General features: G+C 39.9%; 1 protein-coding gene across 5 annotated transcripts in view; it reads right to left on the reverse strand.

Moving 5' to 3' along the window:
• LOC131396453 (ral guanine nucleotide dissociation stimulator-like) overlaps nt 1-22,737 on the reverse strand; it is a 225,171-nt gene that overhangs the window by 47,797 nt on the left and 154,637 nt on the right. Inside the window, exon 1 of one of the 5 annotated variants that reach the window (XM_058528659.1) lies at nt 3,777-4,290. The exons of the other annotated variants lie outside the window; for them this stretch is intronic. Coding sequence (XP_058384642.1) covers nt 3,777-4,074 — 298 coding nt within the window. The 5' untranslated portion in view covers nt 4,075-4,290. Of the gene's footprint in view, nt 1-3,776; nt 4,291-22,737 lie in introns of those variants that run through there. 5 annotated transcript variants of the gene reach the window in all.

Genomic DNA, 22,737 nt, shown 5'->3' on the forward strand with positions numbered 1-22,737 from the left:
TGTTTCCCAAGGAAGGAAGACAAGTTCATGTAGAGCCTCTCGAGTTACATTACACAGACCTTCCAAAGACACTGGTGAGAGGATGGAGAAGGCAAGCCACAGACTGGAAGAAGACTTTTGCCAATCACATATCTGACAGGACTATAAAGAACTCTCAAAACTCGGCAATAAGAAAATCCAAGTTTAAAATGGGCACAGATTTGGAGACTTCACTAAAGACGATACACAGATGGCAAATAAGCACATGAAAAGATGCTCAATGTCATTAATCATGAGAAAAATGCACATAAAAACCACATTGACATACTGCTACGTACCTATTAGAATGACTAGAATTAAAGAGGTTGACCATACCAAGTGTTAATGAGGATGGAAAGTAACTGGAACACTCCTACATTGCTGGTGGGAACACAAAGTGGTTCAGCCTCTTTGGAAAACAGTTTTAAAGTGGAGTTTGTTATGCTGCTGTAACCAATTAGCACAAATTTCATGGCTTAAAAACAACTCAGATTTATTGTTTTACAGTTCTGTAGGTTAACAGTCTGACACGGGTCTCCTTGGGCTAAAATCAAGGTGTTCTTTTTGGGGGACTCTAAAGGTTAATCCATTTCCTAGCCTTTTCAAGCTTCTAGAGACAACCACATTCCTTAGGCTGTGGCCCCCCTCCTCCACCCTCAAAACCAGAAACTCTGCATCTCTCTGGCCCTGCTTCCCTTGTTGCATCTTTTTCTACTCTGCTGCTTCTCTTTCCCTTTTAAGGGCCTTTGTGATGCACTGGGCCCACCTAGATAATCCAGGATAATCGCCCTATTTTGAAGTCAGTTGATTAGCAACCTTAATTACATCTGCAAATTTAATTCAACTTTGGCAAGTAAACTAATATATTCCTATGTTCCAGGGATTAAGACACATTCGTGGGCCATGACTTTGCTACACAAACAGTTTTTAAAATAAAGTTAAACATACACATACCATGTGACCCAGCAATTCCACTTTTAAGTGCTTACCCAAGAGAAGAAGACTTATGTTCACACAAAAACTTGTTTGCAAAGATTTATAGCAGCTTTATTCATAGTCAAAAAAGACAAAACTGAAAATAACTCAAATGTCCTTCAACTGGTGGATGGATAAACTGTGGTACATTCATACAATGGATACTACATTCAGCAATAAAACAGAAGGAAGTGCTGATACAGGCAACAACATGGATGAACACTAAAATGAATGTATTGTGCTAAATGAAAGAATCCAGACTCAAAAGGCCAAATGCTGTAGAATTCCATTTATATGATATTCTAGAAAGGACAAACCATAGGGAAAGACAGCAGATCGTTAGTCTCCAGGGGTTAAGGGTGGGGGAAGAGTTGACTACAAAAGAGCAGCTGAAGGGAGTTCTGGGTGCTGGAACTGTTCTGTATATTGAATGTGGTAGTGGCACAGCTCTCTGCATTTGTCAAAACAGTTGTAACAAGAGGAAAACAAATACATCATTGCTCACCCATCAGATTGGCAAACCTTTAAAAATCTGACAATGCCAATCTGACAATTCCCAGGGCAAGGATGACCCATACACTGTTGGTGGGAATGGAAATTGTTAAAACTTCAGAGGATGATTTGGCTGCAGCTCGTCAAGTTGCCGATGCACATCAGCCTTTGGCCCAGCAATCCACTCACAGGTAGGTGTCCATTCTAGGGAATCCATGTGTGATCGAGGAGACACACATAAGGATAGTCATTAGACATGGTAGGAGAATGAATTAATTGTAGTTAGTAGTTATTTTAAAAAGAAAGGAAAAAATGCATATGGGAAAGAATCAACCCTGCTGGCTACATATATGATCTGAGAAGGCAACTCATTAGTTTGTCTCCTTAATAGTATGTATACAGCACAGAGAGCACTGTACTAAGAATCTGGAGACAAGCATCCGAGCATTTACTTCCAACTCTGTCACTAAGTAGCAGTCAGACTATGGATGACTTAACTCAAGAAACCTCACTTTCCATTTCCTGGAAAATGAAAAGTTTAGGCTCTACAACCACTAAAATTATTTCCATCTCCACGATTCTATGATTCAATAAGCCAACTATCAAAAATTATATTCCAAAGTACCTATGTTCAGAAACTGTTCTTCCCAGATACCCTGAAATCAGAAACTATCAGAGAAATAGGACTTCTTAATATGTTGATACATAAAATGGTCCAAATTTCTTGGTATGTCTATGACCAGCTTTTTAATCAAGATCGTAACTCAGAAAGAGCGTATAAGCAGCTAAACCCACCATATTGACTCGGGTCACCCTCAGGTAAAACTAATATATCTTCTCCCATTTTAACATTCCAAAACAAGTTCCCCATACTAATGAGTCCATCTTGTCAAGTTCAGGTCTGTCTAGCCAAAAGTCATTCATGTATATGATAAGATTTACTTGATTTTTTAACAAAGATAAAATGATGAATGGCTTTTTGTGTTTTGCCTGTTTCATCTATAAAGCTCTTACATTACAATTTAATAGCTTCAGCCTGCTACAATAATTTAAAGAGCCTTTTGAAACTTGTAATATGCCACGTCCAACATGATCTAGTAAAAAAACCAGTAGTTCAGAATCCAAAAAGCTTAGTTAAAAATTTCAGTACCACCAATACTTCCACTTCAAAGACACCAATAACAAGTCATTTGTTCCTACTGCAGAATTTAATAGGTTATTAACTTCTGTAATCATCCAAAAGCATAATTAGGATGTTATCATTAAAATGTATTTTTTAATCAGAAATATTAAAACTAATGATTAAACTATTAAATTAAATAATTAACTAAATATTAAAACTAATGGCAACTAACGATCTGTTGTCTTTCTTTATGGTTTATCTTTTCTAGAATATCATATAAATGAAATCCTACCGTATTTGGCCTTTTGACCTTTCACCATGTCAGTCAAATCAAAATTTCAAAATTCTTGTTCTATGGGCTTTCCAAATCTAAATTCTTACGATTCTAAATGAGTACGGAGACAAAACACACACTACATACTACTTCTAAAAACCTCCTCCTTATCCGATTTTAATTTTAGCACCAACTGCCAAGAAAAACCTTTCCACTGAAACCTAAATTCCATACACATTATGTCAATCATCAATTGATCAGTCATCAATCTATCTTAACCAAAGGTGAGTTATTATTAGGAAGTTACATAATTTTCACCAAGGATTGTTTGAAGCTCCTTTCATTAAATGCAGTTTACAACAATTCACAGGCTTCAAAGTTCCCCTTGCAAATATAGAGTCAATTATCAGAAACTATTAATGGGATTAGGCTTTTCTATAAAGGTGGTCCCAAGGAAGTAGGAACGCTTATTTGTTTAAAGAACGCAGTGAGGAGCCCAATAGCCTGCGCGGAGTCAGGCAGAGGAGCTCTGACCACTGGCTGTCTTCTGAAGGAAAGTGTTCACCCCGGGATGTCGCGACCTGGCCTAGACGGGGTCCTGGGGGAGCGCGAACTCAAGGGCGCACACAGAGGGCAGGCGACTCCCTGCCGCCCCCTGCACCTCTGCTGGGTGGGCAGGAGGCCCTGCCGAGGTGGGGCCCCGCCAAGGCAAAGGGGCCCGCCGGCCAGGCGACGCTCCTCTGCTCCTCCAAGGGACAGAGGTTTGGCTCCCCCACCTGAGGCAGCCCGCCAGCAGCCCCGTCCCCATCCGCCGACCCCCCTCCCCCACCGCGCTCCCGCCATCAGCGGCGGAGATCTCCTCGCGGAGCCCGCCGCCCACTGCCCACCGCCTACCTTGGCGCCGCCTCCTGCCCAGCGCTCCTCCACACTGCAGAAAGGAGAGCTCCACAGCGCTGAAAATCCTGGAGGAAGGATCCAGAAACTGCCAATCCCCACACACAAACCAGCGCAGCCGCCACCTCCGCACCAGGGACCCTGCCTCCGGTGCACGCGTCACGCAGCTCTCCAGCTCGCCGGCCCCTCTGCCGCTCTGAGCGCCGGTTCTGCGCATGCGCGGGCCTCTGAGGATGCAATGGGAACGGCTGCGGGGGGCACGGCCTGGGCATGGGCGCGTGGTGACCCAGGTGTCCATGAGACGAGAGCAGGAGCTGGCTGGCGCTTTGCAGCCCTTGACTCTGCTCTCCCTGGATGACCGTCAGCTCCTGGAGAAGATCTGCCTTCCCTTGAGGCGGCTTCTCCTGTCCTGAGAAGTGCGTCACATGATCTAACATTTGTTTAAAAAAGAATGATGACATTCTTAACACCTGAAGTGTGTCGTGTCCCCAGAAGAATTCTCTGCTTCCCCAGAAGACTAGACAGCGAGCAGCTGGGACCGAGTTCTGACCCAGGAAGGAAAGATGCTGAGTGCGAAGCCATCTCCCTCCACCAACTCCTCACCCTGATCTGTGGCCTTGATGGGGTGACAGCGCTGGGGACTTGTGCAGGTGACAGTGCTCAAGTGTTTGCCCACCGTATTACATTTCTTATGGTTTAGTGGTTAAAAGAGGAGGCAAGCTGTCAGTTTTTTAGACAATTTCACTTGCAGAAATGTCTTTGGACAAAGAAGTTTGTTTTCTTCTGATTTTTATAATCAACAACAATAATTAAAATACTTATTTTCTTAATCTCATTGGCATGCTAAAACAAACAAGTCACTTGGTTTTCACCAAATTGGCCACATTTTCATTAAAACTTTGGAAGTATTGCTGTTTGAGGTAAAGAAAGCATCTGGGAAAAACAATTACCCTTAGTTGACATCTTCCCAGATAAATGTACAAACACAGAGCTATGAGCCGTTTTGACGGGCCTGGCAAATCCAGTTTGAGTTCTAGAATGGATCATCCAAAGTAAGGTTAAATTAGTAATTTTCTGAGGAGTTTGCAAGTAAATGATCATGTTGACTTCATCAAATAGGTCTGGTGATTTAAATGAAGTTTGAGTTTAATGATAAAAGTTTTCAAGAGACTGAGAAATACTAAGTACACGTACTTAAAAACGTGTAAATTAAAGTAAAGCCTGCCATTATCCTCTTTAAAACAGAGTCACAGTAGCACTATTGTCAAGGTATGACAAGGAATAGAAATGTTTTATAGAGTCAATTCTTCACTTCTAAAGGACCTAATGTGACATTCTAGAAATCTCCATAGTCTTTCAGTCATCTACATTTAAATTGCTCAATTTATATTTTAAAGACTAATGAATCTGAGGGCTAAATATTCAAGGTCAGTGTTTAATTGTTTTTCATTGTTGCAAAGTACATGGGTGTAAAGTGTGGCTGAAATCCATGGTCTTGGAGAAGAAAAATATACAGACCTTATTTATCACTCTCACAGTGTGTCCTGACTTAATCCTACAAATGTTCCAAGAATAAAGCCTCAGTGAATTCCATTCTGTTCTTAGATATGAAATTTCATTCATAATGAATATTCTCAAATTAGGCTCCAGCTAGTAATTATATTCCTGATGCAAATAGGCAATAAAAAAGAATCCGTGTTTGATTAAATTGGGCTCAAGAGGACCACTTAGAACGAAAATTTGTTTTTTGCTTTGTTTTTCTTTATCGATGTCTTTCTTTCTCCTCAGTGGATTTGGCAGATAAATGACACAGAAAGCTGAGAGACTGGAGGGCAGGGTCTTGAAGAATATGGGGTTTCCTCATCTTCAAGATCTTTTTATCTTTCAAATTCTATGATTTTTGCTATTTATATAGGGATTCATTTTTTTTCCGTTATTTCTAATAGTGATCATAATAGTGAAACTAACAAAACCTGTGGAACATTTTTCATTGTAAAAATTTACGTTATTCTGACAACTTAATATTTTAAAAAGCCATTAACAGCTAATCTGATGCTCAGAGGATTTTTAGGGTAGTGAGACTGTTCTGTACATAATGGTGGCTACATGTCACTATATGTGTGTCAAAACCCATGGAACTGTACAACACAAAGAGTGACCCTCAAACTAGGCTCTGTAGTTCATAACAATGTATCAATATTGTTCATTCATTATAACAAATGTATCACACTAATGCAAGGTGTTAATAATAGGGGAGATGGGGCTTGGAGGAGAGGAGAGGGGCAGTGCGGTGGGTGTATGGAACGCTATGTACTCTCTGTTCAATTATCTGTAAATCTAAAACTGTACTTTTAAGAATCAAATTTTTTAAAGTTTTTTTGAAAGGCACTGAAAGGTAATTTAACAGTGTAAGGCATCTATTTTGTGCAGAAGGGCAAGGAAAGAAGAAGGTGAAATGATTTAAACAGTTCACCTTGTGAAAGTTTGAATTGTGGTGTGTTTCTGAAGCCTTAGACAAGGGCAGGACATAGAATTTGAGACAGGAATGAAATAAAGGAGAAGGAAGACATCAGCGTGATCAGACCTGATCAATTAATATTTAGGACAAATTACTATATTGGGTGGATTTGTTTTTATTTTCTTTGCTTTTTAGAAACCTTACACCTTTCTATGAAAGCCACACGTGCACAGTATCAACAGGTGTGTTTCCTACCGAGCGGCACCTGCTTCTCTCCCTCTGCATCTTCTATTCCTTTACCCCGCCTCTCACTACCTCTGACTGATGGTCGCTGTTTCTATCTTCCTTCCTCACTCTCCCTCTCTCCTTTTTTTTTTTTTTTTTTTCTTCTTTGTGCTTTCTCCTCTAACACATCAGACTAACCATAACCTTCCTGGTCATTGTTTAGTTCCACTGAAAGAAGTCAGTGGTTTCCATCAAGAAATGATAGATCAGTGTTCTGGGAAAATTTTCTCTATTTCAGCTACTTCTCCACCCTCAATCTGAAGCAGGAAAATTTCTTGAACGTTGAACCAATTTTTTATATTTTTTTCTTTTTTGAATCCAAATTTCAGAGCTCCTGGTTGTACTGGAAAAATTCCTGAAGAAGGCTGCCTGGAGTTGAGCCGATAGTTCTTCCTATAAAAAGAACCATAAAAAAGAATCCTTATTTTGTCCATGGGGCCTCAGGAGAAGCCCTCGTGAGAGAGGAATCCTTGCTAACCCTATGTTGTACCTAGGACTGGCTTCTCCTAAGACAGTGGTTCTCGAACTCCAGTGTGCATTAGAACTGTGTGGAGGTCCCCTACAACACAGAATGCTGAGCCCATCCCAGAGTTTGTGATCCAGTAGGATGGCGGACCCGAGAATTTACGTCTCTGACCATTTCCTAGGTGATGCTCCTGAACCAGCTACACATTGAGAACCACCGGCTTAGAAACCTTAGGTTTCAAAGGATGCTTTCCTTGAGCAGACAGCCAAAACTATCAAAATCTTAATCAAGATTCACCAACAACTTCAATGTGTTGGCATTTGGATCTAGAGGCTCCTGAATTGTAAGAGACTAAAGCAAAGATTACGCTAAGTTCAAGGTTTGTGACTCTCCTAAGTGTCGCCCAATTCCTTTGCTTGCTTCCCTTGACCCCTACCTGGCTAGAAAAGAATATTAAAAACAAAGCCATCTTTGATTATTTAATCTTCAGTCAATTAAGACATTTTTGAGTAAGATTTTTTTTGACAGAATAGCCAACTTTCTTTTATCTACACTATTGGAAACAAATTATTAGTGATAACAATGGTTATTTACTGAGGACCTAATATGTCTCAAGCCCTTTACATACTTTTATTCCTCTGCTTCTCAGAACCCTATGGCATCCCATGTGTGTTCACTGTTTCTCCACCACTCCTCTAATGAACCCCCCAGACCACACTCATATTTGACTTCACCATGCCTTCTCTCATTTAATTTAGCAGTAGATTAAAATTACAGAAGAAACTTGAAGGGGTTGTGAACCCCAGCAGGAGAAGGTCTAAAGTCTATCCAGGACAAATGGCTTAATGTTTGTTTCTGAGAAGTTTCCAGGGACAAAAACTCCACAACCTCCAGAAACTAGTTCTGTTGAATATTAATATCTCTAATCAATGATATACATTAATTAATTGGTTTTTTATTGATTGGTTGATTGTCTGCTATATTACTTTGCCATATGATAAAATTTTTCTTCGTGTTATTTAAATAATTTTCACTTTATATCCACTTTTTAAAGTTAGCCTTCTCTGGACTTCCTCATACATTGAAGATGGTAATTGTCACCTATTAACCTTTTCCTCTTCTGTTTAGATAACCTCAGTTTCTTTACTGTATTAAAAATATTTATTAGGTATTGTGCTTTTTTTCTCCAGTTCTTCTCTAGGTTCAATTTATTGGGTAGTATAGTGGAAAGGTGACTTCAGAGGTCCTGTGTGGTAAAGAATCATCTTTGTACTGTATTCAATGTGAATAAAATCTATACTACTTTTGTGTTCAGTCTAATCTGGAATCTGAACCTTTCCTTCCTCCCTCCCTCTACTGTCTGGAATAGTTAATGATCCCAGACCTAGAGTTTTGCTTGTGGAAAGTGTTTGTTGTTCTTGTTGGTTAGTTGGCTTGACGTTGTAACAATTCAATTTATTTAGTAGATATGTCAGTTTTCCTATTTTATGTTTTTTTGTGTGTCAGTTTCAGTATATGGGTTTTTTATAAAGTGAATTTTGACCTTTGCTGTCTAATTCGTAGTGCTAAGTATTTCACAAAATGGTGTATCTCGTTAAGATCTAAGCACTCTGTAGACAATACTTCTTATTTGATTTCTGATACTGGTCATTTGTGTTGCACTTCTTTTTCTTTTCCTTAATCAGTTTTGATAGTGGTTTGTTAACATTATTAATATTTTAAAAATAACTACTTTTAGCCTGATTTATTTCTTTAGTATTTTTCTATTTCATTGATTCTTATCTTTATTATTTTTTCCTATCTGTATTTTTTCCAGTGTTATTCTCTTTTAATTCTTGGGACAGAAGCTGAGATTGTGGATTTCCTGTCTTTCTTCCATACTCATACATTCATTTAAGGCTACACACAGATGTAGCTGGTATCTTTTGTCTTCCCTAGTGTATTACTAAACTCTGTGCTGCAAGCCTTGTCTGCCCCATAACGTCTCCAGCCCATGATCTGCAACCATGCCAGCCTTTGTGTGTCTCCGTCCCTCTACCTGAAGCTCATATCTTGTGTCGAGTGTCACCATCTCATATGACTGCAGCCCATGTCTGCCCTTTTGTTTTGTCAAGATTTTCTCTCCCCTCTGTCCATACCACCTCTCAAAATTCTCCATTCCTTGTTCCTGTAGCCCTTGCCAACCCATATGAGTTTCCATCCCCTCTCTCTAAAACCCATGTCAGACAACTAATGTAATTCTCTCATGTACCTGCAGCGCATACATTTCCTCGAGTGTTTCTATCTCCTGTGCCCACATTTTATACCAGACCTCACATGTCTCTCTCACTCCATGTGTCTGCATCCCTTTCCACCCCTGAGTGTGCCTGTCCGCTGTGCTTCAGCCCATGCCAGCTCGTGTTTGTCTACATTCTCTGTGCCTCCAGCCTATCTAGACAACCAGTGTTTTCATTTACTGTTCCTCTAGCCCCTGTCTGAACTCGTGTGTTTCCTTACCCTGTGCCTGTAGCCCATGTGTGCCTCAAGTGTCTTCACTCAGTGTCCCACGCTTGGGTGTCATTCACTTGTTAAAGGACATATTGGTTCCTTCTAGGTTTTGGCCACTGTGAATAAAGCTGCTTTTTAGATGTTCTTAGGGGTCTGTGTGTGGATGTATATTTTCACACTAGTTGGAGAAATACACTGGTGCACAATTGGTGCACCATATAGTGACACTATATTTAGCTTCACAAGAATTAGCAAGATGTCTTCTTAAGAGGTTGTACTGTGTGTATTCCCATCAGCAGTGAATGAGATTTCTTATTGTCCTAACCCTTCACCAGTAATTGGTATTGTCAGTTTTTGTTTTTTAGCTATTCTACTAGAAGAGTAGAGTATCTCATTGGTGTTTTAATTTGCTTTTTCTTAATGCACAATGGATTTTATTTTCCAATAATTCCTTGTTGTTGAGCAATTTTTATTTGCTTATTTGCCATGTATATATATATTTTTGGTAACTTGTCTATTCACATTTTGGTCTATTTATTTTAATTTCGGGAGTTTGTTTTCTTGTTGCAGCATTTGATTGGTTATTTGAATATTTTGCATACAGGTCTTTCTGCAGATATGTGTTTTACAAATGTATTATCCTAGTCAGGAGTTTGTATTTCCACTCTGTGAATGCCGTCTTTCCCAGATTGGACAGTTTAAATTTAACCAAGTCCACATGATCAATTATTTTCCTCATGGATTGTGCTTTTTGTGTTGTATATGAAAACTAATCATCAAACTGTATATCATGAAGATTTTCTCCTGTTTCCCAGTATGATTTTTACAGTTTTACATTTTATATTTAAGTTGATGAGTGATTTTGAGAAAATATATGTCTAAGGTGCAAAGTTGGTGTCTTGGTTCATTTATTTCCATAGGGTCGTCCTTTTTTATCATCACCATGGTTGATGATGACTAAAGACCTAAAAGACTATTATTATTTATGTTGGAGTGCATTTATTGTCTTGACCAAGATCAAGTTGTCTGTATTTGCAGAGGTCTGTGTGTGGACATTCCGTGCTTTTTCATTTACCTCTATGTCTATTCATTTTATTTTTTATTTGTTTTTTAATTTTTATTTGTTTATTTTTCCCCCAAAGCCCCAGTAGATAGTTGTATGTCACAGCTGTACATCCTTCCAGCTGCTGCACGTGGGACGCCGCCCCAGCATGGCCAGAGAAGCAGTGCGTCGGTGCACGCCCGGGATCCGAACCCGGGCCGCCAGCAGCGGAGCGCGCGCACCCAACCGCCAAGCAATGGGGCCAGCCCCATTCATTTTAAAATATCACAGTTTGGATCCCAGGCGTGCACCAATGCATGGCTTCTCCGGCCATGCTGAGGCTGAATCCCTCATACAGCAACTAGAAGGATGTGCAGCTATGACATAGCCTTTGGGGGAAAACAATAAATAAATAAAATTATAAAAAAAAAATCATAGTCTCTTGATTATTGTAGTATTGTAAAATATCACAGTCTCTTGACTTTGTAATTAATCTTGACATTGAGAAGTGTGAGTTCATCAATTTGTTCTTCATCAGGATTGTCTAGACCACTCAAGGTTTCAAATGAGTTCTTCAATATCTACAAAATAGCTTGGTGAGATTTTTATTGGAATTGCACTGGATCTTTAGATCAATTTAAGATGAATTGACATCTTAATAATATTGTGACTTTTGATCATGAGCAAGGAATATATCTTAATCGATTTATTTTTCCTTTATTGTTTTTAAGAGTGTCTCATATTTTTTTCCACAGATATCTGTAAATATTTTATTGGATTTACATTTGAGGATTTCTTTGTGTATGTGTGTGTGTTGTTAACGGTATTGTTTCATATTCCAATTATTTGTTGGTATATAGAAAATCAACTGAATTTTGTATCTGAATTTGAACTTCTCTTCATGATATCTCTATAAATTCCCATCTGGGCACAGTACAGGGGGCTCCATTTCTGTTTGAACATCCCAAATCATAGCATTAAATAATCTGAACACTGAATTTCAGCCATTCACCAGAACTGCCAAGGCACACAGCCACCACTAACACTGCAGTTACAAGCCTTTTCTGAGAGGCACGCCCTCGGATTCATTAAAGAACGCTCATTTTCCACTCAGCCTGGCAGTGGCAGTTTGGCAGGAAGACTGCAGAGCCCTTACAGGCTTGGTCCTAGAGCTGAGACAAACTATCCCTGTCTTCCATTCCTAAAATGGAGACTGACCTGAACCTCCCTCGGCTCTAGGAATTAAGGCTCTCTCACACATAACTTCCCAGACACACTGCAGTTACAAGCCTTTTCTGAGAGTCATTCCCTCGGACTCACTAAAGAAAGCCAGTTCTCAACTCGGCCCGCCAGTGGCAGTTTGGCAAGAAACTGCAGAGCCCTTAGAGCCTTGTCCCTAGAGCTGAGTCAAACTATCTCTGTCTTCCATTTCTGGATCTGAGACCGTGCAGAACCTCTCTCAGCTTTAGGAATTAAGACTGTCTCACACATAAATTCCAAGACACACTGCAGTTAAAAGCCTTTTCTGAGAGGCATTCCCTTGGATTCACTAAAGAAAATCGGTACTTGACTCGGCCTGCCAGTGGCAATTTGGTGAGAAACTGCAGAGCCAGATTGTATGTATAACTGAGATCAAATGGTATTTGTCTTTCTCTGTCTCAGTTATATCACTTAGCATAATGACCTCAAGGTCCATCCATGACATTGCAAATGGCAAGATTTTTTCATTTTTATGGCTGAATAATATTCCATTGTAAATATATACCCCATTTTCTTTCCTTTTTTTTTGTGAGGAAGATCAGCCCTGAGCTAACATGTGCCAATCCTCCTCTTTTTGCTGAGGAAGACTGGCCCTGTGCTAACACCCGTGCCCACCTTCCTCCACTTTATATGGGACTGCATCACAACATGGCCTGAGAAGCGGTAAGGCAGTGCGCGCCAGGGATCTGAACCCCGGGCTGCCACAGCAGAGCACACACACTTAACCACTATGCCACCAGGGCGGCCCATACCACGTTTTCTTTATCCATTCATCTATTGATGGACATTTAGGTTGTTTCCATATCTTAGCTATTATAAATAATTCTGTAATAATCACAGGGGTGCATATATCTTTTCAAGTTAGTGTTTTCATTTTCTTCGGATAAATACACTGAAGTGTATCTATTTTTAATTTTTATGGAACCTCCACTGTCTTTTTCATAGTGGCTGCACCAGTTTAAATCCCCATAAACAGCACACAAGGGTTTCCTTTTCTTCACATCCTTGCCAACACTTATTATCTCTTGTCACTTTGATGATCACCACCCTTACAGGTGTGAGGTGATAGCTCTTTGTGCTTTGGGTTTGCATTTCCCTGATGATTAGTGACATTGAGCTCCTTCTAATGTACGTGTTGGCCATTTGGATGTCTTCTTGGGATAAATGTCTACTTAGTCCTTTGCCCATTTTTCAATTGGATTGCTTTTTTGTTATTGGGTTGTATGAGTTCTTTATAAATTTTGTTATGGGTTGTATAAATTTTTTATAAATTTTAGATATTTAACTCTTTATCTGATACATGGTTTGTAAAACTTTTCTCCCAGCCTTTTGATTTTGTTGGTTGTTTCTTTTGCTGGGCAGAAGCTTTTAAGTTTGATGTAGTCCCATTTGTTGATTTTTTCTTTTGTTGTTTGCAGTTTTAGTGGGATATCCACAAAATCATTGCCAAGACCAATGTGGAGGAGCCTCTTCCCTATGTTTTCTTCTAGCAGTTTTACAGCTTCAGGTCTGAGAATGCCCAAAAGGCCAGGAGGAGCAATGTCCCTTTTTTTCGGAGCTGAACAGATTCAGTCTCTCATTTCTCTATCAAGCAGTTTGTTCAGACCTTATAAACACAATTCTTTCCAATTTTAAGCCAAATTAAAAAGGTCAGCCTCCCCCATTCACTCCAAAAGTGCCCCCTAGGCTCCCCTGGTCAAGGAAATTCCCCCTGGATTTCTCGTTCCTAGGAATTCCGCCCTAGGTTCCTCTGACCTAGGGAATGTACCAGTACCGCCTTAAGACACCTAACCTTAAGCCTTGAAAACAGCTCAAATAAACTCTGAACTGTTGACTTACAATAAGGAGGTCCAGGTTTCAGGAGAACTCACTGGGGTCACCTGAAGAATGCAGTGATCTGGAGGGCACAATGGGCCCCTATTGGTACCCAATGCCAGTTCAGTGTAGATTCCAGGTGGTCTCTGGTGGGTTTCTCTGAAATCCTGCCATGACTACACCAACAAATGTCTACGTAAATAATCCATAATCAATGTATAAATCAAAATTAGAGTGAGTTTATTATGAGTCACCTTTTGAGGACCATGGCCCAGGGCCTTCCTTCCCTAAGGAAGGAAGGGCATCAACAAAGTGGGGTGTACAGAGCGGTTATATGCTGTCAAAGAGCATGTATCACATAGGATTGTAATGTCCCTTTTACTATAGTGACAAGATCGCCCTGTCAGGTTGCCCTGCAAGAATAGTAATTGATGGACACAGCAGGGAGCAGGTCTGCTGTCTTGATGGGTTTGGCTGGTGTCAGGTCTGTTGTCTCAAACTGGGTGGTCACAGGATGACTGCAGCAACCAAGTCCTAGCTTAGGGAGAAATGCTCATCCTTAAGGTTCTGCCAATGAGGGCATCTTTATCTTAAGGGCATATTCTCTTCTCTTTGGGACATGGGAAAGCAGATACACAATGCAGGCGACAGGCCCCTTTGTAAAAACAAACTCCGGCCATATTAGTTTTACCCCAAATGGCTTCCTCATGTACTCCAATATATCCTATTGCTTGCCATTTATTTATCAGTTCCTTAGTACTCATTGTGTGTCTGTTATGTATACAGAATATGTAATATCCCGGGAGAAACAGGGGTTATAGGGTATAGTGTCTGTAGACAAGAAGCTTATTACCCTACTTGGAAAATAACTACATTTCTTTCTGTTTTTTTGGGAGGAAGATCAGCCCTGAGCTAACATCCATGGTAATCCTCCTCTTTTTGCTGAGGAACACTGGCTCTGAGCTAACATCTATTGCCAATCCTCCTCCTCCCCCCCCCCAAAACCCCAACAGATAGTTGTATATCATAGTTGCACATCCTTCTAGTTGCTGTATGTGGGACACGGCCTCAGCATGGCCAGAGAAGCGGTGCGTCGGTTCGCGCCCGGGATCCGAACCCAGGCCACCAACAGTGGAGCTCGCACACCTAACCGCTAAGCCACGGGGCTGGCCCTAAACATAGATTTTTAAAATGTCAAAATGAGTGGTACTCCTGGTGTGTTGTTTCTGAATAACAGCTGTCATTGTCTTAGCTCTTTCCGCATAGTGTTTGCTCCTGCCTCACACCAGCCCTATGAACAGGGCCAGGGCGGGTATCATTCATGATTTCCTGATGAGAACGCTGAGGCCTTGTAAAGTTAGGAGATCTGTCTGGGCGCCGGTATTGATGATATCCTAGGATTTTTATCTACCATGTATTTTTCTTTATCTTCTGTAATTGCCATTAGATTTCGATATAATTGGTAACTTGCTACCTTGGTTTTTCAAATGAAACCCACAAAGTTTGTGGGTATCTTTTGGTACCTTATTAAGCAAAGGAGGAAAATGAGATTACCAGCTACAGCTGTTGCTCATATTGACAAAACATTTCATTTATTTTTCTACCTGACAAGCGTGTTCATGCAATAGACATTAAGTGGCTGTTATGCAGTCATCATGAAATTGTCAAGAGTGGGGGGATTGACAGGACAAGTGTGCACACTTCTCATGCTGAAGAGACTTTCAGTGCATTTGAGGGAAGATAAGATACACTCATGAAAGTGTTAAGCCGCTTCCCTTCCAGACAGCACAACATTATTGTCAAAACGAGGGATGCAGGTGTGCCGTGTCTGTGTGTTGATTCCAGAGGGGTCCAGGTGAGCTGGGGCTTCAACCTGACTTTACTGATTGATGAGACTCTGTGAGGGGAGGACCAGGGAGGGCCTTCTAGTGGAGTGGAGCTTGACTCAGGAAACAGGGAGAGACGAATTTGGGGGGTGGATGGGAGGCATGTAGAAAAATATAAGTGATAGTCTGGTTGAAGAGATGGCATCTGTAGACACTAAAAAGCCATGAAAGAAATTGTGTTTTCCTTATTTTCTGCTACTGGAGCCATGAGGTGAAGGAGAGGTTTTGAGATCACCTCACAGCACTGTAATGTGTGAGAGCCCTGGGGTGTGGCTGAAAGCCTGGAGGACCAACTGAACTTTCCATATATATATAGTTTACATGGGGTTGTATAGAGTGCGTATAGCATACATTGTATTGGTGTGAACGTGGAATCCTAAGTGAAACCATTTATCCCTTTGGCTGTTGGTGTTGCCTGTTTTACATGCAGGCAGAGATATCCAAGACTGAGTGGCATTGTATTAGGATGATGAAGCGCTCTAGGCAAGAGTCCATTCATCAGGTGATGTGCAGCTTGCTACCCAGATAGAGGCCCGGCTACACCTTCCATGAAAGGTTCACATGATACAGATATGAAGGAGGCAAGATCTTGTGCCTAATGGCTGGCAACAGGCAGGGAGACATTTTCCTAAACCAGCAGCTGGCGCAGCACTGTCAGGACATCACACCTGACATCCTCGCTTGCCCGACTCTTACCTTCTTCCTCTAAGTATGAGGATATTCTCTGATGTTTTGGCCAATCCACATATACAGAATCCCTTCAGTTTCACCAATGAGAGCTCATTTCTAAATTCATGCTAATTAAACGAACCACTCATTTCACCAATGAAAAGCTATTTCTGATATTCAGCAAGCTAAGTAGCAAAGCCTGTGGTGCTTATCAAGATATGACTAGCTTAAAGATTTTATTTATTTATTTTTTCCCCTCCAAAACCCCAGTAGATAGCTGTATGTCATAGTTGCACATCCTTCCAGCTGCTGCATGTGGGACACGGCCTCAGCATGGCCAGAGAAGTGGCGCGTCGGTGCGCGCCCGGGATCCGAACCCGGGCCGCCAGCAGCGGAGCGCGTGCACCCAACCACTAAGCCATTGGGCCGGCCCTAGATATGACTAAACAGCTTAAAGAGACGTGAATAGCTGAAACGCACAGTCAGTTCTGAAATGTGACACTTTCTGATACAAGACTAGCTGACCCCTGGAATCTGAATTCTCTATTAGGGTCAATGACTGTCCCTGAAGGTAAAGCTTGAACTAACTCATCTATGCGTTGTATATTACCGTCAATGCTGAAGAATATTTTATGAATTTCTTAATTTATTAAAAAAAATTACAGAAAGAGCATCTCCTGTCCATCAGTTAATTCAGTTTACTTTATAGTCTCAACATGATGACTACAGTATGTTTTTTGCTTTTAATTTGCTCTTTACCTCTGCCACACTCTTACTCTCTTCACTTTGCTTTATAATCAACAAAGGTTTAGCGGAATCTACATATAGGTAAGGCAAATGTCATGAGGAGAACCCGGGACACGCGGATATTGAACACACACCCTAAACATGTTGTTGTTCTGAAATCCTAATGAGTAGCTTTGCAAGGTGTTTATAGGCCTCAAAGTGGCCTCCTTTGTGAGATTTCCACTTTACTCCCTGGTGCCAGGTGTAGTTGTGAGCCTTCTCATTCTGTCCACATTCTATTGGCCTGTAGCTGGGAAAAGTTTTCTTTGCCAGCAGATCCCTGTCCAATTCTTTTATTCTTGTCTGGTTTATTTACTTTTTCACTATATTTCTCCAAAACACTTCCCAACTTGGACCCAAGATAACTCGGTTTCCTGGACCTTTTCTTGTTGAAGGCAGGGAAGCTATTATCATCCTGTGGTGCCTAGTATACGCTGTCCTTTGACTTTGCCACACGTATTCAAACAGATGTTAAAGGGACAGCATATTTGAATGTATTAAAGATGCTAAGAAATTGCTTAAAAGATGCTTAAAGTTCAGGGAGATCTCCGATTGAGTGTCTGGATTTTGTGATCTTATAATCTCTGCCCACATGCCATCTCTACCTCTAAAGAAAGAGACTTATCGTCTCAAAGAATCAGCTCTTAGTTTCATTGAACGTTTCTGTTCTTTTTCTAGCCTCTCTTTCATCTATTTCTGCTCTGATTTTTATTTCTGTCCTTCTACTGACTTTAGGCTTTGTTTATTCTTCTTTTTCTAGTTCTTTTAGATACTGTGTTAGATTGTTTATTTGGGCTTTTTCTCATTCCTTGAGGTAGGCTTGTGTTGCTATAAATTTCACTCTTAGTACTACTTTTGCTGCATCCCATATGTTTTCATATGTTGTTTTTCATTTTCATTTGTCTCTAGGGATATTTTGAATTCTCCTTTGACTTATTCATTGATCCAATAGTTGTTCAGTAGCATGTGGTTTACTGTCCAAATATTTGTGACTTTTCCAATTTTTTCTTCTAGTTGATTTCTAGTTTCATACACTTGTGCTCAGAAAAATGCGTGATATGATTTCAGTCTTCTTAGAAATATTGAGGCTTGCTTTGTTTCCCAACGTATTTCTATCTTTGATAATGTTCCATGTGAACTTGAGAAGAATGTGTATTCTGCTGTTTTAGGATGAAATGTTCTATATATATCTATTAAGACCATCTGGTCTGATGTTTCATATAAGGCCACTGTTTCCTTGTTGACTTTCTGTGTGGATGATCAATCCATTGATGTGGGTGGGGTGTTGAAGTCCCCTACAATTATTGTGTTGCTGTCAATTTTTCCCTTTAAGTCTGATAATAGTTGCTTTATATAGTTTGTTGCTCCTGTGTTAGGTGCATGTATATTAATGTATTATGTCTTCTTGGTGAAATGTCCCTTTTATCCTTATGTAATGTCTGTCTTTGTCTCTTGTCAGGCAAGGGAAACAAAAGAAAAAATAAGGAAGTGAAACTACATCAGACTAAAAAGTTTCTGCACAGCAAAGGAAACTGTCAACAAAATGAAAAGACAACCTACCAACTGGGAGAAAATATTTGCAAATCATATATCTGACAAGGGGTTAATTTCCAAAATATATAATGAACACAAACAACTCCACAACAAAAAAATGAACGACCTGATCAAAACATGAGCAGAGGATATGAAAAGACATTTTTCCAAAGAAGTTATACAGATGGCCAACAGGCACATGAAAGATGTTCAACATCACTAATTATTAGGGCAATGCAAATCAAAACTACAATGAGATATCACGTCACACCCATCAGAATGGCTATAATTAAAAAGGCAAGAAATAATAAGTGTTGAAAAGGATGTGGAGAAAAGGGAACCCTCATACATTGCTGGTGGGAATACAAACTGCTGCAGCCACAATGGAAAAAAGGATGGAGATTACTCAAAAAATTAAAAATAAAAATACCATAAGATCCAGCTATTCTACCTCTGGATATTTATCTGAAGAATATGAAGTCAGTAATTCAAAAAATGTATGCGCCCCTATGTTCTTCACAGCATTATTCATAATAGCCAACGCTGGGAAGCAACTCAAGTACTTATCAATGGATGAATGAATAAAGATGTGATATATATACATATATACCATGGAATACTACTCAGCCATAAAGAAGACAACATCATGCCATTTGTGACAGTATGGATGGACATTCACGGTATTATACTAAGTGAAACGAGTCAGATAGACAAAGAAAAATACTGATTGATTTCACTCATATTTGGAAAATAAACAAACACATAGATAAGGAGTACAGATTGTAGTTACCAGAGGGAAAGAGGGAAAGGTGTAAAGGGGCACATATGTATGGTGACAGATGAAAACAAGACTATTGGTGGGGAACATGATCCAGTCTATACAGAACTGAAATATAGTAATGTACACCTGAAATTTACACAGTTATAAGCCATATGACCTCAATAAAATTAAAAAGAAATTTATTTTTAAATATAGCAAGACCCACTTTACACCTGGGCTGCAGGCAGCCCACGCACTCACTGAATTACACAGAAGGGCAGTTTCCCAGGTGAGTCCTGTCTGTTTTGCCACCCTCGGAACCTCCTGATGAAGAACACAGGCTCTAGGATGCTGAAGCAGGTGGGACCCCTGGGGCAGGGAATGTTCTGAGAGTGTGTGACACAAAGTATCTGTGCAGTGCATACTGGGTAGTGAGTTTGTGCTTCTCTTCAAGGTATGCCTTTGGTCATAATCTGCCAATAACTCAAGGAAAATCACTCTTAGGCTTCTTAAATGGAAAATTCTCGTGTCCCAACTTCAAAGCTGCTGAGTTAGAATTCCGGGGAAGGGACACTGGACTTGTCCAGTTATTATCGTGTAGACTGAAGTGTGAGAAGCACTGCTGCTGGCGTCCAGCTGTAGCCACTGCCCGAGGTCAAAGCTCCACATCTTGTGAGGCTTGAGACGGCTCCCAGGGGAGATTTCTGTCTGTCGTCTGCAGAGGGGCGGCCACCTCACCTCTTCCCGCTGACTCGCTTCCCTAACTGGCTTCGTTGTGCTTTTCTTAGTCCTTTTCTTTACCTTCAGAGATAACTGGGAAAGGCAAGATAGAGATACAAATTTTACTAAATCTAACACTTAAGTAATCTTTAAAAAATTGTACAGCGTTCAGATGTAATGTTTATTTTTCTGTTGGGTTGTTTTTTGTCTTTCTCCCTTTTGTTGTCTTAAAGTATTTTGTGTTATTGGCTGGGAAGATAAGATGATATTAACATCAGCTTTATATTGAGCCCCAAACCAGGAAAGCACTTTATATTTGTCATATAGAATTAAGAATCACATTTGTGTAATGATGTTTAAAGGAATTTGGTTGTTTTATTCCTTGTTTTTTCTTCTTTTTGGCATAATAAAGTCCCAGTTTCTTCTTGGTGGACTGATCAGGAATATTGATGTCTGATCTATAAGTGAAGAGTAAATAGAAGGGCATTATTACTATTCATAAATCTCTTCCTCACTAACATTTCCTAAATGATAACATGGGTGTTAGAGTTAAGAATTTTGATTTTTCCCCCATTGGATTATAGAGAGAAAGATAGTCATTAGAGACTTCACTTGGAGTTGTAGTCAAAGAGCATAACATAAGAGCACTGAGCTTGGGCTCGGCCATGTATCAGCTTTGTAACCTGGGTGAGTTTTCCAGCCACTGTACCCAGTCTCTTCATCTATAAAATGATGAGAAGCACAACATCGACTACGTCAGGATATTTTGAGGGTTATGGGAGTTCATGTATGTTCAAGCACAGAATCAACATTCAGAGTGCAGTGCCTGGTTCAGTAGAAGTGTTTGCTGCTGTTATTTTAATTATCATTATTTCATGTCCTATCTTCCTCATGAGTTCCCTGTAAAACCAACAATATTCCACAGTGTAAACAGTTTTATTCCAGGTCCCTGCTTAAAGGCCTTCAGAGGGAGCCTCGTGCTCATAATCTCCTGTTTTTATCCCAGTCTCCGGAGGGATGCATTTATCTCTTTCTTCTTTGCACTGAGGCACTGAATGGGGGCCCACACCCAGCCCTGCATGTCCTCCTTTTAGTATCCGATGCTTTTCAGACACTGTTTAGTGTTTACTTGGTGGACTATACTCCCTGACATGAACAACTCATGGGAGATAAGACGTAGGAAACATTGTTCCATGTAGGTCTCTGAGTTTATCATAACTCTGAGTACAGTTGATCAAGGGCAAAGGTAGAGTCCCTTAATGCAAAGATCTTCAGAGATGAGGGTGTTCTAATGTGACACCACCTGAAAATAAAGCAAGAACATAAAAGCATATGAAGTTTTAAAAGGAAAAGCACACAATTAGAAGAATTGATCCCATTACATACACTATTCTATTTGTTTATGCATCAAATTACTGATAGGAAATAGCCAGATGTAGAGATAGTAGAATTGATCAATTTCATAGAGAATTCTTTTTAACAGTTGTTCATATCTTGTGTTTTACATCATTGATTAGGGTAATATTTTCATCATTTCCTTTCCTAGTGTCTTTATCTTTCTCAACTTTTCCAAGAGATATATTTATACTATCCTCTAAAATTTTAGGGCAATTTAAAAAAAGTTATCAAACATTTTAAGTTATTGATTTTGTATACTGGAGGAGATCTAGATTGAGAGTTAATTAGTGATAATTAGAGTTGTAGTTTGGTAAAAGATGGTAGTTGGAATTGATAACAGGATGTTTGTAACCTAGTTTTTTCTTCGTTATTTGATGTAGTTTTCAAAATGAGAGAGCCAGTAATTTTTCATGTAATATATTGTCTCATTTTAAAATATGTGTTCTTGGAGAGGGTGATGGAGGTAAGTAGAAAATAATTTAATGTAGTGACTTGTTTTTCTCCAGTAGATCTGTTATAAACCCAACAGCCATATAGCATCATTTTGTCCAAATGACCTGATGGCACGTTCTTGACTTTTCTTGCTGTGACTCTAGCAATCTGAGGTCACACCATCTTTTCCCTCCTAGTCATGTTTTTAGTTGTAAGAGTGACACTGTCAATAATATAGTGACAACTTTGCACACAGTCTACTATTTACTAAAATATATATATCAATTGCAAACTTTGATAACATAATTATTAAGTAATGAACTATTTGCAGTGCACTTAACAACTGATGGCTACACATTATTGTGTAGTGACATCATGGTTAAAACCATTATTTGCAACATGTGACCCCTTTCAATTTTATTTTAAAGGAAAGAGTTCAATGACTTTTTTCTTTTTGAAGAAGAAAGATTTGCATTTCCATCTTTGAAAATTGAGAACTTGCTTTTTGCCTTTTTTTTGTCTTCAGCTCTTCTTCCTACTGGTTACTAATTCACATGTCCAGTTTCTTCAGATTCATGGTGCTACCTCTTCTGCTTTTTCATGGTTCTCACTTTAATTTTTCTATAATCCCGTCTGAGAAAGATGCTTATCTCCACCTTCATATATCAAGGAAGGAACAGACCCTCCTTTATGTGAACTTGGAGACAGAGGCCAAGGTGAAGCCTCGGTGCCCCTCCCCACCAGTGAGCTGCAGAAGGCCTGCAGACTCCTGTGAATCTTTTGCTCCCCTCCTGGCTCCCTACACAGTTGGCATTGACTCCACGGAGAAACCCAGCTTGGTACAATCGAATTTTTGAATTCTATAGAAGCCTGCTGAAGGATAAGATTGGCTAGAAAGGACATCAGCAAGCAGTGTGCTCCAAAAGTTGGTGGCAGAAACATTAAGAAGAAGAAAATCTTTTCG

This window comes from Diceros bicornis, chromosome 33, assembly GCF_020826845.1.
Source record: "Diceros bicornis minor isolate mBicDic1 chromosome 33, mDicBic1.mat.cur, whole genome shotgun sequence".
NCBI lineage: Eukaryota > Metazoa > Chordata > Mammalia > Perissodactyla > Rhinocerotidae > Diceros > Diceros bicornis.